A 14,368-nucleotide genomic window follows, 5' to 3' on the forward strand; every position below is an offset into this window, starting at 1 on the left:
GCCCCAATGTCCCTGATCAGCCTCCCCTGGGCCCCCACCTGGGGCTGGGCACCCCGTTTCGGCTCAGCCCAGCCCCAGTCACGCCGCAGCCCTGCGGCGGCTGTGCTGGGCTCCAGCCCCGGCCCCTCTCCCCTGGCTTCTGCCATCGCTGCTGGCGGTGGTGGCTCCCCCGTGACCTCTCCCAGTGGAGTGTGGGGGGCCCGTTTTTGGCCGCTGGGGTCTCTAGAGGCACGGGGAGGGTTTGGGGATGATTCATGTCCCAAGGATGGGGATCTCGGGAGCGACCTGGGGCTGCACAGCCCCCGTAACCCCCTGATCCGCTGCTTCTTCAGCGCGGGAGGATGACAGCAAAGTCGGCTTTGGGAGCAGGGGGGCAGAGTGTCCCCTGTGTCCCCCTGCACTGGCAGCCCTGCAATGTCCCTGCGTCTCCCAGCAGCTCTGCGGTGGCCCAGACCCACAACGTGGCCAAGCTCCCGGCTGGCGCCCGCACCCGGCCAGCAGCACCCACACCCTTCGGTGCAGCGCTGCGTCCCGCGACAGGACACCCAGAGATGCTAGGGGCACCCGGGAGGGGACAAGAGGGGCGGTGGGGACAGGTGTGAGGAGGAGAAGGTGGGCACCTGGCTGGGACACGTGGGGACAGCGACAGAGCTGCCACCGCTGAGGGTTGCGAAAAGGACGAGGGACCCTGCGGCCTTTCCCCAAATAGAACAATCGTCCCCCATTGCCACACGCCGCAGGGACGCGTGGGGATGGGCGGCGCCGGCCATTGCCCCAGCCGTGGCCTCTGCCCCAGGACGGGGACAGCGGGGGATGGCCCGGTCCGCACTCCCGCTGGGCAGCGACGACGCCGTGAGTTTCACATCCCGGCGCCGGGTCCCCATCCCTGTCCCTGCACGGCTGGGGGACAGCCTGGGGAAAGGGGATGTTTTCGGGGACCCTCGTGGTTCCCGAGTCCCCGTGTCCCTAGGCGGGACCCCACGCTGCAGCGCAGCCCCGGTGGGATGTTCCACACGTCTGCAGAAGGGGGTTCCTCAATGTCCCTGCAGGGTTCACGTCTCTGCCGGGGCCCCTGGGAGGTGCAATGAGATCCTCAGGTCTCTGCTGCCACAGACTCCATGTTTGGGAAACCCTTCCCCAACCCAAAATCCTCCTCAGGAGCCTGTCCCCAGCCACGGCTCAAAGGGGGGGAAATGCCACCACACACTGCCCCAAGTGTCCCCATGTTGTCCCCTACACCTTCTGCTGTCACATCCGCCCCCGGCACCACTGAGGCAGGGGGTTTGAGGTGCCACAACCCCAAAGTGCTGAGCAGAGCCCTGCCCTGGGCTGTCCCTGAGCCAGCTGCCCAAGGTGGAGATGATGGGTCAGAGATGTCCCATGGGCTGAGAACTTGTCTGGGGAAGGAACTCGTGTCCTGGGAAGTCGTGGCATCGAGCCCCCTCACAGGGGCTGGCTGGGGTGACACCTGCCCACGTACACCGAGGGGACAGGACAGCTCCCAGCACAGGCTGACGGCTATCACCAGTGGCTGCACACCAACGTGTCCTCCATGAACCCCACGGTGAAGCTCCAGCCCCATGGCGAATGCAGCCCGATGTCCATACACCTCCACGAACCTCCTTGGTGGCCCAGACACCCCAAGAGCACAGGGCCAGCAGCATCCCTGCTGAAACCAGGACACGCCTCCAGCCGGCGGTTGCGCAGGGGGTTGCTCAATGTTCCCAGAGGATTCACGTCCGGAGCGCGTGGCAGCGAGGGGAGGGGAGAGGTGACGGCCCCCAGCAGCACCACGGAGGGGCAGGAGCTGGCCCCAACCTCTTGGTGCTCCAGAAGAAGCGGTGTCGGGGGACATGGGATGGGGTGGTGGACGCCTGGGGCACCTCCCCTCCTTGTCACCCCGCTCCCGGTGTGGGGACGCAGCGGGACCCCCAGCCAGCTCGGGTGAAGGCCGTGGGGAGGCTGGGCCGGGACAGATTGCACGGAGCCAGGGACACGGCATGGCCTGAGCCCCAGTTGGTTTGGAGCCAAGCCCGGCCCCACGACCGTCCAGCCTGGTCCGGGGTTGGCAGGAGAGGACAGCAGAGGAGGGACGTGCCGCAAACCGCATAAAAAGCCCTCACTGGGGACGGGGAGAAGGTGACACCCCAGGAAGGGCCCAGTCCAGCGCTGTGGGAGCTGTGGGAGCTGTGGGAGCGGGGCCATGGAGCAGTACTTCTCGGCCACCCAGAAGATGGAGCAGGAGGTGATGTTCCCCAGCCTCCTGCGAGGGGTCTTCCCGCAGCAAGAGGGAGAGACCCCGGCCAAGGGCGGCCACAGGGACCTCTACGAGCGCTACCAGCTCCTCAAGGCCATCAAGCCCATGGTGGAGAAAGGCCTGGCCTCTGTCACCGACCACAGCTCAACCAGTGTCGACGCCGACACGGACAATTCCTCGGACAACAGCGACACCATGGACGCCCAGCTGGAGGAGCGCCTGTCCCACCACCTGGCCGGCTTGCAGCAGGTCCTCACCCACCTCACCAGGGACACCAATGCGCTCACCCGGAGGTACAGCCAGATCCTGGAGCAGATCAGCCCCAGCGAGGGGCAGCCCAGCTGGTGACCCTGAGCCGGCTGCCAGGTAAGAGCTGGGGGTCGCAGAGCTCAGGGGCAGCAGGACAAGGGGTGGCTGGTGTCCCCAGAGAGGTTCCGCACGCTGCAGGGGTTCGGGGGGTACTGGGAAGTGCCTTGAAATGGGGGCTGTCCCCTGAAATGCTGCAGACCTCCATCTCCATGCTGAAGGAGAGGACTCATCCTGTCCCTCCATGCAGGGACTCTGGGGGTTCACGGTCTTTGGACCCGGGGCTGGTGGACCAGCTCTCTCCCTGGGATGGCCTTTGGGGTTAAGGACAGCTGTCGTTGCAGGGTGAGTGCTGGTGGCACGAAGGAGAGGACGTCCCCATCGCTGACCATCGCGGGTTCTTCTACAGCTCTCCCTCCCTGCACCACGGCAGCTGATCTCCCAGTGCTGGGACCACACGCCGGTGATGGTTGGGACCATCGGAGAACCAGCTGGTGCCTTATCCTCATAGGAAGAAGCCCCTGGTTGTGCTGGGTGGTCCATCAGAAGAGCTGCATGCCTCGTGTCCTCCTCTTTATTTTCAAAGAGCGGCACGAAGGCGGCGGCGTTGCACGGTGACCCCGATCTCTGATGGTCCCCTGTGACTGCCGAGCCCTTTTCCAGCTGGTACCTGGACTCCAAGGGGCGCTGTCCCCACTCTTTGCTAATAAAATGAGCTCTGTAACCCTTGTTGGTGTGGTGCTTTCCCTGCGCTGGACCCTTGGGGGTGCTCCAGTGTGGGGTAGGGGACACCAGCTCTGCCATGGGGGGACTTTCCCGTACAGTCATGGGGAATTCGAAGGGACAAAGAATCACAGGGTCACGGGATGGTTTGGGTTGGAAGGGACCTTCAGAGACCATCTAGTGCAACCCCCTGCTCTGTGCAGGGACATCTTCCACTAATCAGGCTGCTGAAAGCCCCATCCAACCCTAAGGCCTCCACACTTCTCTGGGCAACCTGTTCCATTGCCTCACCAGCTCTGCACTGAAAAAATTTCAACCTTATGTTGACAGCTCCACCAGCAAGAGCTGGTGCCTCTTTCCTGCACTCAAAAATCTGCTGAATGCAAAGCCCAGTCATGCAACAGCGAGATGGACACCGAGCCCCGCTGCTGTGCACCCAGAATGGAGGGTGGGAGCCATCAGACCACATGCAACACAGTCACCAGGCTCGAGGTTCTCTTCAAAAGTCTCCCCAGGGGTTTCCCACTGCTGCTGGCGCTGCCCTGTGCCCCACAGCTCCCCACATCTTTCTCCTGCCCATCAGGGTTTCTGCCCCGGAGTTGCTCCAAGCGGGGCTGAGCCTGGGGACCATCCATGAGGGCCAGTGGAGCTGCAGGTCTCAGCTCTTCTGGAAACCAAACATGCTGGGGACCCCAGCCCCACGTTCAAGTTTGGGTTACGCTGCAGCTCCTCATCTCCTGTTGCCTGTTCAGGCGATTTGTCCCAGCTGTCAAGACCATGTTGGCTTCAGCTTGTCCCCGCTGTGTGCAGGCAGCTGGGAGATGGTCCCCAGCCACCTGTGGCCAAGTAGCCAGAAGGTGGGGGGACAGCGGCTGTGGAGAGGGCAGCTGGGGGCCAGATCCAACATTGCCCTGCACCTGACAGAGTTCTGGGTGGGTGTGAGCAACGACAAGGATGGTCCTGGTGGTGTCAGGGGAGGCAGAGACATGGGGAGATCTGGCAGCAGGAGGTGCCAGGGATAACATGGGAACACTCCGGGACGTGTGTGGTGGCATTTTACCCGTTCCTGAGCTGTGGCTGAGGATGCGCCCAACCCCATCCTGGGCTGCATCAAGAGCAGCATGGGCAGCAGGGCGAGGGAGGGGATTCTGCCCCTCTGCTCCGCTCTGGTGAGACCCCCCTGCAGCGCTGCGTCCAGCTCTGGAGCCCCCAACATCAGAAGGACATGGAGCTGCTGGAGAGGGTCCAGAGGAGGCCACGCAGATGCTGAGAGGGCTGGAGCAGCTCTGCTGTGAGGCCAGGCTGAGAGAGTTGGGGCTGTTCAGCCTGGAGAAGAGGGGGCTCCGGGGAGACCTGAGAGTGGCTCCCAGTGCCCAAAGGGTGCTACAGGAAAGACGGGGAGAACCTTTTTAGCAGGGCCTGTAGCGATAGGATGGTTTAAAACCAAAGGGAGGTAGATTCAGATCAGATATTAGGAAAACATTTTTTACACTGAGGGTGGTGAGGCACTGTCCCAGGTTGCCCAGAGAGGCGGTGGATGCCCCATCCCTGGAAACATTCCAGGCCAGGCTGGATGGGGCTGTGAGCAACCTGATGTGGTTGGAGATGTCCCTGCTCCTTGCAGGGGGGTTGGACTGGGTGGCCTTTGAAGGTCCCTTCCAACCCGTTCTATGATGCTGTGATTCCCTGTGAGGTGTTCATCACGGAGAGATGCAAGATGTTCCCAGCAAAGGTCTGTGGCGTGGGACAGCTGGAAGGACATGCTGACGACGTTTGGGCCACTTGCAATCCCCAGGACCCCCAGGTCCCTCTTTGTGAGCTGTCCTCTGGTCATCCGGCCACGACCCCACAGGTTCCCGGGAAACTTGTTCCTGCTCCGATCGCAGGGCGTTGCATCACGCTGCCCCCGGGGACGCGCCAAGCCCCGCCGGTGCCCTGCTGCTGGCCGCCGCTGCTGGACGTGGCTGATAAGAGAGGTGAGATGGTGACAGGAAAGGTCTTTGTCCTTGCACAACCCAGCGCAGGTCCCTGGCGGGAGCCAGCAGCCGGGCAGAGCAGGCCCTCTCCGGCGTGGCAGGGGGACGCCGGCTCCGCGCTGCCCTGGAAAGGCTCCCGGGGCACCGGCACTGTTGCCATGCGGAAAGAAACTTTTCCGTTCGCATGGCTGAAGCCAATCAGGGTTGGAGGTTATTTATATCTGCTTAACGACATCTCATTAGCCAGAGAGCAGTGGCCTGGGCACACAGGCTCAGGATCAGGAGGACCAGAGATAAAGCACAGATTTGGCCCAAAATGTTCAATAAATCACAAATTGCCCTTCTCTACCCAGTCCCAAGAAGTCCCAACCACACCACCCCAAGGACAGGTGGGCTGCCAGCACCCCCACCCCTCCCAGGGGCACGGTTTGGGGGTGCTCTGGCCTCAGCCAAACCCCCAGCTGCTGCCTATCGCCCACTCGTGCAGGTGCCGGGGTAAAGCACCCCACAAATTCACACCAGCGCACCCCAGGTCTGGCTGCTTGGTTGGCCAAGTGGGCCATGAGTTAATGGTTCCCAGGAGGAGGTGGAGGGAGGGATCCTTCCCCTCTGCTCAGCCCTGGTGGGACACATCCAGATACTGGGTCCAGTCTGGGCTTCCCAGTAGAAGAGACCTGGAGATACTGGAGAGAGTCCTGCGAAGGGCCATGAAGGTGGTGGAGAAGCTGGAGCACCTTCCATACCAGGAGAAGCTGGGAGAGCTGGGACTGCTCAGCCTGGAGAAGAGAAGGCTCCGGGAGATGCTATCAGTGCGTACAAAGATCTAATGGGAGGTGTGGAGAAGGTGGAGCCAGACTCTTCCCAGTGGTCCCCAGTGACAGACAAGAGTTTGTGGGCATGAACTGAAACACAAGAAATCCCATCAGAACATAAGAAAATACTTTCTTTTTTCTTACTGTGAGGATGGTCAAACACTGTCCAAGGCTGCCCATAGCAGTGGTGGAGTCTGCATTCTTGGAGATATCCAAAACTCAACCGGACACGGTCCCATCACCCTGCTTGAGTGGGGTTGGACCAGATCATCTCCAGAGGTGCCTTCCAGCCTCCCCATCGCTGACTCTGGCTCTGTCCCTGCCTGGTGCCGCCCGTGCTGTCAGCCCAGGAGGTGGCTGCAGGCTGCTCACAGATCCGATGGGGAGGATGGTCCACCAGGCCCAGGTTGAGGCTGAAGTGCTGGCAGGGCTGCTTTGGGCTGTGTCCACCAGGCTTTGACCCCTGCCATTGCCCCTGCATGGTCCCTCCCTCACTCTGGGAGCTTTCATACTTGCTTTCAGGGTGACCCATCCTTGGTTTTAAAATTCTCTTTTATAATTTCCTGGTCACTATTTAATCCAGCTGATGGTCATCTTCTCCTTAACGCAACCAGTTTTGGGCAAACACCCTTCAGCCAAGCATCACCTGTTCATTACCACCTTCTTCCTTCAGCAGGGATTGTTACCAAGGCCACTTGCCAAGGATGGGCCGTGTGAGACCCCCAGACCAGGCCTGAAGAAGGAGGTGGTTGGGCAGGACTCATGGTGGACTCTCCCTCTCCAGAAAAACCCATGGCGTGCTCTCCTTCCCCCCTCCTCTAAACTGCCCAAATCAAGGCAGCCTTCCCATGGTGCTACCTACAGCCTCCCGGACAGTGGGGCAGGTGCTGCTGGGAGGACCCACTCCCCTGCAGCCCTGATGGAGACAGGTGAGGTATAGGACGGGATGGGGCAGGAGAGGCCCTGGGCACCTCCTCTCCTCACCACCCCACTCCTGGCATGTGGACACAGCAGTAACCCCGGCCAGCTTGGGTGAAGGCCACGGGGAGGCTGGGCCAGGACAGATTGCACAGAGCCAGCGACATGGCGCGGCTGAGCCCCAGCTGGGCTGGAGCCAAGCCCAGACCAACAGCTGTCCAGCTCGGCCCAGGGCTGGCAGGAGAGGACAGCAGAGGACAGCGGAGGAGGGATGTGCCCCAGACCCAGATAAAAAGCCCTCACTGGGGACAAGGAGAAGGTAGAATTCCAGTGCTGTGGGAGCTGTGGGAGCTCTGGGAGCTGTGGGAGCTGTGGGAGTGGGGCCATGGAGCAGTACTTCTCGGCCACCCAGAAGATGGAGCAGGAGGTGATGTTCCCCAGCCTCCTGCGAGGGGTCTTCCCGCAGCAAGAGGGAGAGACCCCGGCCAAGGGCGGCCACAGGGACCTCTACGAGCGCTACCAGCTCCTCAAGGCCATCAAGCCCATGGTGGAGAAAGGTCTGTCCTCTGTCAATGACCAGACCTCGACTGGCGCCAATGCTGATACAGCCTTAGATGAGGGTGCAGACAGCAATCTGGAAGAGCGCCTCTGCCATCACGTCAATGGCTTGCAGCAAGTTCTGACCGACCTCACCAAAAACACCAAAGCCCTCACCCGGAGGTACAGCCAGATCCTGGAGCAGATCAACCTCAGTGAAGATCAGTCTAGCTCATGAGCCTGCACCCCCAGCCTCTGAGGTAAGAGCCTGGGGAGGTGCAGTGCCAAGGAGGAGCTGGCTGAGGGGTCCTCTTTGTCCTCTTGCTCCATCAGCTGGGTTGTTTTGCAATGTTTGCATCAGACCCCCCAGATCCCAGGAGTTATGAGTCTGCATTTCGTTGCTCAACAGATACATCCTCCTGGATTTGCCTTTCTCAACTTCCCCTGGTGCAAGCTGTGCCACAGAGCAAAGGTCATTTTGTGAGCTCCACATCATCTCCAAGACACCCCAGCATAGGCAATGTCTGGTCACTGCCGGGCAGACACAAAAGATCTCAGGAAGAAAAAGGCTGGGTGGTTAGAGAATTCTAAGTTCTGGACTCCAGGAGGTGCCAGACACTGGTGCTCCAGCTGTTTCTCTTTTTTTTCTCTGATGGAAATCCCAACAGAGTCATGTTTAGGGAGCAATTTGGCACTTCCATGTCTCCTAATGTCTAAATTTGACACAGCATGTGCAAACAGCTCAGACACTTCAATCTTCCCCTAGCCTGGAAATCAAGCCCATTCTCCATGGTGGGGGGACGTTCACCCCTGAGACTCCTTTGGGAGACATCCCTGTGCCCTACCAGAGACAGGGCTCATGGCCAAGGTCTCTGTAGTGGAATGGAGAGCGCAGAGAGACAAGAGCAACAATCGGGGGGCATTAACAGGCACTTCACAATGTTAACCCTTGTTTTGGAAAAAAACCCAGCCAGGAATGAGGACAACCTGTTCGTTATCCCCACAGGGTGACCTGTTGTCCGCAGCCCAGTGGCACTTCTTCTCCTGTGCCAAGTCCCACTGAGGAACGTCCTTCTTGAGCAGCGCAGAGCTTGGCTGTCGGCCCGCCAGGCGCTACCTGCACCATCCGACTCACCTTGCCAGCAACACCGGTGCCGTTTCACCGACACCGACACACGGTGTCGTTTCACCCCTGTCCCAGGGGGATTTCTGTGGGACAGAAATGAGCGCTTCATGTTCTTGCTTTGTAGGAGGCATCTGTAACTTTGAAGCGATGCTTTTCTCTGCGTGTGCCTAAACCCCCGCAACCGATCTCTTCGATCATGTAAATGAAACATAAAGCCTCGTGTGAACGTGTCCTGTGTTTCCTACCAGCTGTCACTTCTGTATAGTTATTGTCCCCCAGCCCGTGAGGATGAGGAGCCCTTGGCCACTGAGGCCATGCTCCAGTGCAGTGAGGTGAGCTGGGTTTCTCGTTTGGGGAGCAGGAACTGGGTTTGCATTGGGATGGATATTCCTCCAGCTCTCTGGCTCTCACGCCTTGCAAAAGCTTGGTGTAATCCTGCCACCGTCCTGTGCTGGGTGCTGGGATCCCAACCCGCTCCCCAGCACCCTTCTTTCCTTTCCCCAACATTCTCTCCTCTCCTCCACCCCCAACATCTCAGCTCCCCAACCCCATCAGCACCTGCCCATCCCTTCCCATGGCCCACACTCATCCAGCCCTTCAGATGCAGCACCGTCCCCACCATACAGAGGCCTGGGGACAACCTGCTGCAATGCTGAGGCACAATTTTGCCTCCTCCCGACTTGGCCATGGCACCCTCCAGAGCCAGGGGCAGAGGAGGAGGTGAGGATGCTGAGCCGGGGAGAGTAGGAAGGCAGGGCTTGGCTCGCCTTCGATCCCTGTGAGCTGTGGGGAGAGCAGGGGAAAAGCCCTCGCTGGGTGGGTAGGCAGGGACTGGAGCCCTCAGCACAGGGTCCCAGCTCCAGATGACTCCTTCCCTCCCAGACACACCACCCTAGGGAAGTCCTATGGACACAGGCACTAGAGGGAGGTGTCCCCTTGCCTCCTCAGGCCACTTGAAAACAAATTCAGCTATTCAAGCACTGCTTTGGCTGAACAGACACTGGTCCTCCATCAGCTTTGAAGTTTTGATTAAAGAAACTGGAGATCTCTGAGCATCTGTGGTGAGAGGAGGATTGCAACCATGCCCTGGGTTGCAGCCCTCAGTTGTGTTGCATGCGTTGCTGCGCATGGTCTCCAAATCTCCCGCACCACAAGAGTGAAATAACATCCTTCAGACTGAAATCAGAGACTCATCAGCTCTAAAAGTCTCAATCTAAAATGAGGAAATGTTCTGGAAATGGTTCCCCTGTTTCCTCCCATCATGCGTAGGCAGCTCCATGCCTTGGTCATGGGTTGATGTTCACGTTAACCTCTTTAGTGGGGCCCTGATTGCTCGGCAGCACTTTAAAGCTCCACAGCACTGTAAAGAAACAGAAAAGCAGGAACTCCATCCCTTGCTTTTATTTTAGTGAAACTCCAACAGCACAGAAAATAAAAGAAAAAACTCATTTCACAATGAAATGCACTGCGGCTTCAAAGCATCTCCCCACCACACTCCCTGTCCTGACACCCCAAGCAATGGTAGATGTTATCTCAAAATCCAAGGGCTGGAAGGCCCAGGTCTGTCTGTAGCCCCTCTACCAACCAGGCAAAGGTCTGGGAGAAGCTCCCCCATCTTGCCCAAATGCAGCTCTGAGGACGCTAACGTAGGGTGTAGAGAAGCGTTACCAGTTTAAAGGCTGTGGTTGGTGTTAAAGCTTTATAACTGGGCATGTTTGTGCAAAACACTGCAGCATCTCCAGCTCTCCTGTTCTTAATTTTTCCCCTGTGTGCATCCATGTGATTGGATTAATATCTTGTCATTTGTTCAAGGAAAAGACTTGTTGCCCCTTGTGACTACGGGAATTATCTTAAAATGTGCTACCCAATCGTTTTAAAGCTCAAAACCAGAATGCAAGTAAAAAAAAAAGACTCCTACATACACATGGGGAGAGGTTAAAAATATTTGTGAGATACTTTTGCACATCTTATACAAAGATTCACTCCTTGTGCATTGTAAGGAAGAAATTCTTCACTGTGGGGGTGGTGAGACACTGGCCCAGGTTGCCCAGAGAGGTTGTGGATGCCCCATCCCTGGAAACATTCAAGCCCAGGTTGGATGAGGCTCTGAGCAACCTGATCTGGTTGGAGATGTCCCTGCCCAAGGCAGAGGGGTTGGAATGAGATGATCTTTAAGATCCCTTCCAGCCCAAACCATTCTATGATTCTATACTAGACATACATACATATATACCAGATATACGTATACATGTTAATCTTTGTTTCAAACAAAACTTCTGATGGGGACAGAGCAGACTCAAATTTTGGAGGGGAAGACTTCGTGACATCAAAGTCAGGACCTTTGAATGGTATGTTTTTTGCCCAGTACTTCTTGTATGATCCTGGTCAACCTTTTGCCAGTCTGGTCCTCAGCTTCCTCTCCTCCTTGCTTAAGAGGCAATGCTCATTTAGAGCTTTGACTTAGGGAGAAGTCCCAATGTGCAGAGCAACGGCAATTTCTTGTTTGCTTCATCCTATTCTCCCAGGGTTTCTCAGAGACAGACACGCCTTGAAAGGCCCAGCACTGCCCAAGGACAAATTAAAGCATCCATGGGAATATTGTGTTCAAGGGCCCATGACAAGAACAGGGTGGGAATGGATTAAAACCGGAGCTTATCATTGCATTGAAGCTCCCCAAAACGAACAAGGTATTTTGGGAACAGAGTGAATGTTGGGAAATGCCCCTATTCCACCCAGTCTGAGCTGCTGTAATGTGGAAAGTGTGAGCAAAACGTGAATAACGTGTGAAATGGAGACTGCATAAACTATCTAATTCCATCAACAGCCCAAGAAGAGGGAGGAGGTGCTGGAAAAAGTACCCCTGAACCCACATATCCTTTGGCAGAAGCATCTCACCGGGGAACAGGGATAACTGCCACCGGTCCTTGGGTAGGAGCCCCAGGAGTGCAGATCCTTTCTCTAGCTCCTCAGCAGCTTATTTCCACAGTAGATGCTCAAAGGTTTCGTCTTGATCGAAGCCTTGGTCTCACAGGTTCCCAGAGATACACAAGTAAAGTCAGTCTTCTCTTTCCCTCCTTATTTCTGTGTGTCTGTCTCTTAGTCTTGGTTTTCCCTGACAAGCCCAGCCTTTCCTCTCCCACCACCAGCTTGGGAGAAGTGGGTTGTAGCCGCAGCAGCAAGACCAGGCATAAATCCATTGGTTGGCCTACCAACCTTCATAGACTACATTGAAACGCTCCTCTTTTCTGCAGGTCATCAGGCTGAACTTGGACCGTAGACAACCCAATGTCTGCACTGAGGGAGTGACTAGCTGAACGGACCCATACCAACACCTTCAGTAGGACTGCAGTGTGACAGAGACCTGGGAATATTGATACCCATACACTCAGCTCTACCCCACAGTCTCCATGTGGCACACCAAGAGTTCAGGGAGAGCTCAGGAAAGGAAAGAACATAGAGAAAGCTGGGCAAGAAGAGGGCACTGTTGTATCTAGTTTGGCTTCTTGCTCCAGGAAAGCCTACAAGTTAAGCTGAACATGATATAAACATGGGAAAGAAGTCAATGGGCATGAGGATAAGGAGAATAATTTGATTTCTTGAGAATGTGGGCACTGTTGGTTTGTTGGGCGGTTTTAACCAATGGAAATACAAGTGGTTAAGTCTGTATCCCCAGGATGCCTCCCATGTACTTGCTTGGCCAGGAGGCACTCTACTCTCTTGGCTCCTGATGGTGTCCTGGGGCCTGTCCAAAGCCAGCTCAGATCTTGATAGAAGCCACCAGCCATGCATTCCGCTAAGGTGGGTGGAGCTGGTAAACAGCTGGAAGGCAGCAGGGAGAAACATCGACGATGTTTGCAGGGTGCATGGCTATTTGATTTAGGAGTGGCTCCTGGACTGCAGAGCCACCAGCCCAGCTGCACCGGTGTAATTCCTGAGCAGAGCTAAAGAGAAATGCTGATGGTTTCACTTCTCAGCAGAATTTTCACAAATTGTGCAGGCTGGTCACAGGTCACCAGAGCAACCTGGCAATTTGCAGGAGTCAGCGTATGTGCTTCAAAAAACGAAAACCACCTTTGCAAGAGACCTTTCTTGTCTTGGTGCATTCCCCGGCAAACTCCAGAACAGAGATTGGGATGCCCTGCCAAGTCCCAGCTGGAGTGAATTCTGTCCAGATGGGAGATCAGAAGAGCTGTGCCAGGTTTGTTGCCTCTCCTCTTTGCTAACCTATCCACCACTGCTTAAAATTATCTGGCTCACTGCCTAGCTTCCCACAGGAATCTCCTCCATTGAGATGCCCTGGAGCAGACAGGTCCTGGGAATGAGCTTCTTTAGGTGGTCTTTCCATCGATTTATCTTCACTCCCAGCAGTGATAACGCTAAGTGGCTGTAATACACCATGAAGGGTGGAGATCAGCTATGGATTGTCACCCCCATGCTCCAGGCAAATGATCCAGAGCAAAAGGGTTTTATCTCCTTGAGAAACTTAGATCCTGGAGAAGAGAGAACAAGAGGAGAAAGGCAAACAAGAGCTGCTCCCAGCTGCTTCCCCACATCCAAACTTCTCATTTCCCTTCCTATTTTTAAGCATGTAATCCTTCTTTTCCCCCCTTGGATTTAGTGTATTTACTTGTACTAGGGCATAAAACCCAAATCTGAATGTTGTTGACCTAATTCTCTTAAACAGGAGTTGCCAATTCAATGTGTTAAGGAAATAAATCTATTTAAAATACTTTTATGGATAATACTATTTTCCAAACTGATCTACATACCAGCACAGAGATGTTCCATTTCATTGTTAGGTACATATTTATACAATTTTCAAAAAACCACATATTTATTCCCTGCAAAGCCACTGTCAAGTTATTCATTCTTTGGCAGACACAAAGTTCTCAGCATTAGCGTGGTTTTCTTATGATTTATACTGTGGGTGCTCTTACAAGGTCCATGCACAACCTAATCCTTTTGAGCAAAGACAGCAAAAGGATGGTCCCTGCCTGAAAGAGCTCATAGTCTTGGAAATATCCCTCTTTCATTAAAAAACTCTGTGGGCAGAAGGAAACCTACTTTTGAAGTGTCTACAAAAGAAACATCAGAGCCAGTGGCCACCTCAAGCAGAACAGGCGAGAGGCTTCAAGCATCACTGTGTGCAAAGAGTTGAGCAAGGCATGGAGAACATCTAACTGGTTCTTCTTCCTTGTCCTTCTCATTATTCCATGGCCCATTTTGGCAGCCAGCCTCTCCAACAGGTCTTGGTATCCTCCCCTTCAACGACAGGACCTTGCTGATCCTGCTTGATCTCCTCTGCAAACATAGCATAGAATAATTTGGGTTGGAAGGGACCTTTAAAGGTCATCTAGTCCAACCCCCCTGGCAAGAAGCAGGGACACCTCCAACCAGATCAGGTTGCTCAGAGCCTCATCCTGGTCTTGAATGTTTCCAGTATCCTCAGAGCTCTCCTTCTCTGCTCAACAGCAAGTAGGTGGATCCCCAACAGACCATCAGTGCATCAGACACAGCTTTAAAAGAACCAAAGGATGAAGGATTTCAAGGATCCAGGCCAACTGGTAACAAACATGAAGCCCAACAGAGATCCTGGGTGAAAATTCCAGATTAATACAAATCAAATCTCATTCCTCAAAGGGAGAAATCCTGCTAACCTCCCTGAAACTGCACAGCCGTGGTCAAGCCTCTCCAGGGGGTGTGGAGCAGAAGC

The 14,368-nt window shown here is 55.8% G+C and overlaps 2 protein-coding genes across 2 annotated transcripts; both read left to right on the forward strand.

Annotated features, from left to right (window-relative positions):
- Positions 1–2,147: 2,147 nt before the first annotated feature.
- On the forward strand, positions 2,148–3,291 carry LOC104481528 (mid1-interacting protein 1-B). The gene is made up of 2 exons (XM_010122759.2): positions 2,148–2,623; positions 2,908–3,291. The coding sequence occupies exon 1, from the start codon at positions 2,204–2,206 to the stop codon at positions 2,603–2,605; it is 402 nt and encodes a 133-aa protein (XP_010121061.2). The 5' UTR covers positions 2,148–2,203; the 3' UTR covers positions 2,606–2,623; positions 2,908–3,291.
- A 4,039-nt stretch (positions 3,292–7,330) lies between these two features.
- On the forward strand, positions 7,331–8,877 carry LOC147602406 (mid1-interacting protein 1A-like). The gene is made up of 2 exons (XM_086739716.1): positions 7,331–7,789; positions 8,536–8,877. Exon 1 carries the CDS (start codon positions 7,378–7,380, stop codon positions 7,765–7,767), a length of 390 nt encoding a protein of 129 aa, XP_086595842.1. The 5' UTR covers positions 7,331–7,377; the 3' UTR covers positions 7,768–7,789; positions 8,536–8,877.
- Positions 8,878–14,368: the final 5,491 nt, after the last annotated feature.

The sequence above is a fragment of the Chlamydotis macqueenii genome, chromosome 1 (assembly GCF_036417535.1).
Source record: "Chlamydotis macqueenii isolate bChlMac1 chromosome 1, bChlMac1.mat, whole genome shotgun sequence".
In the NCBI taxonomy this organism is placed as follows: domain Eukaryota; kingdom Metazoa; phylum Chordata; class Aves; order Otidiformes; family Otididae; genus Chlamydotis; species Chlamydotis macqueenii.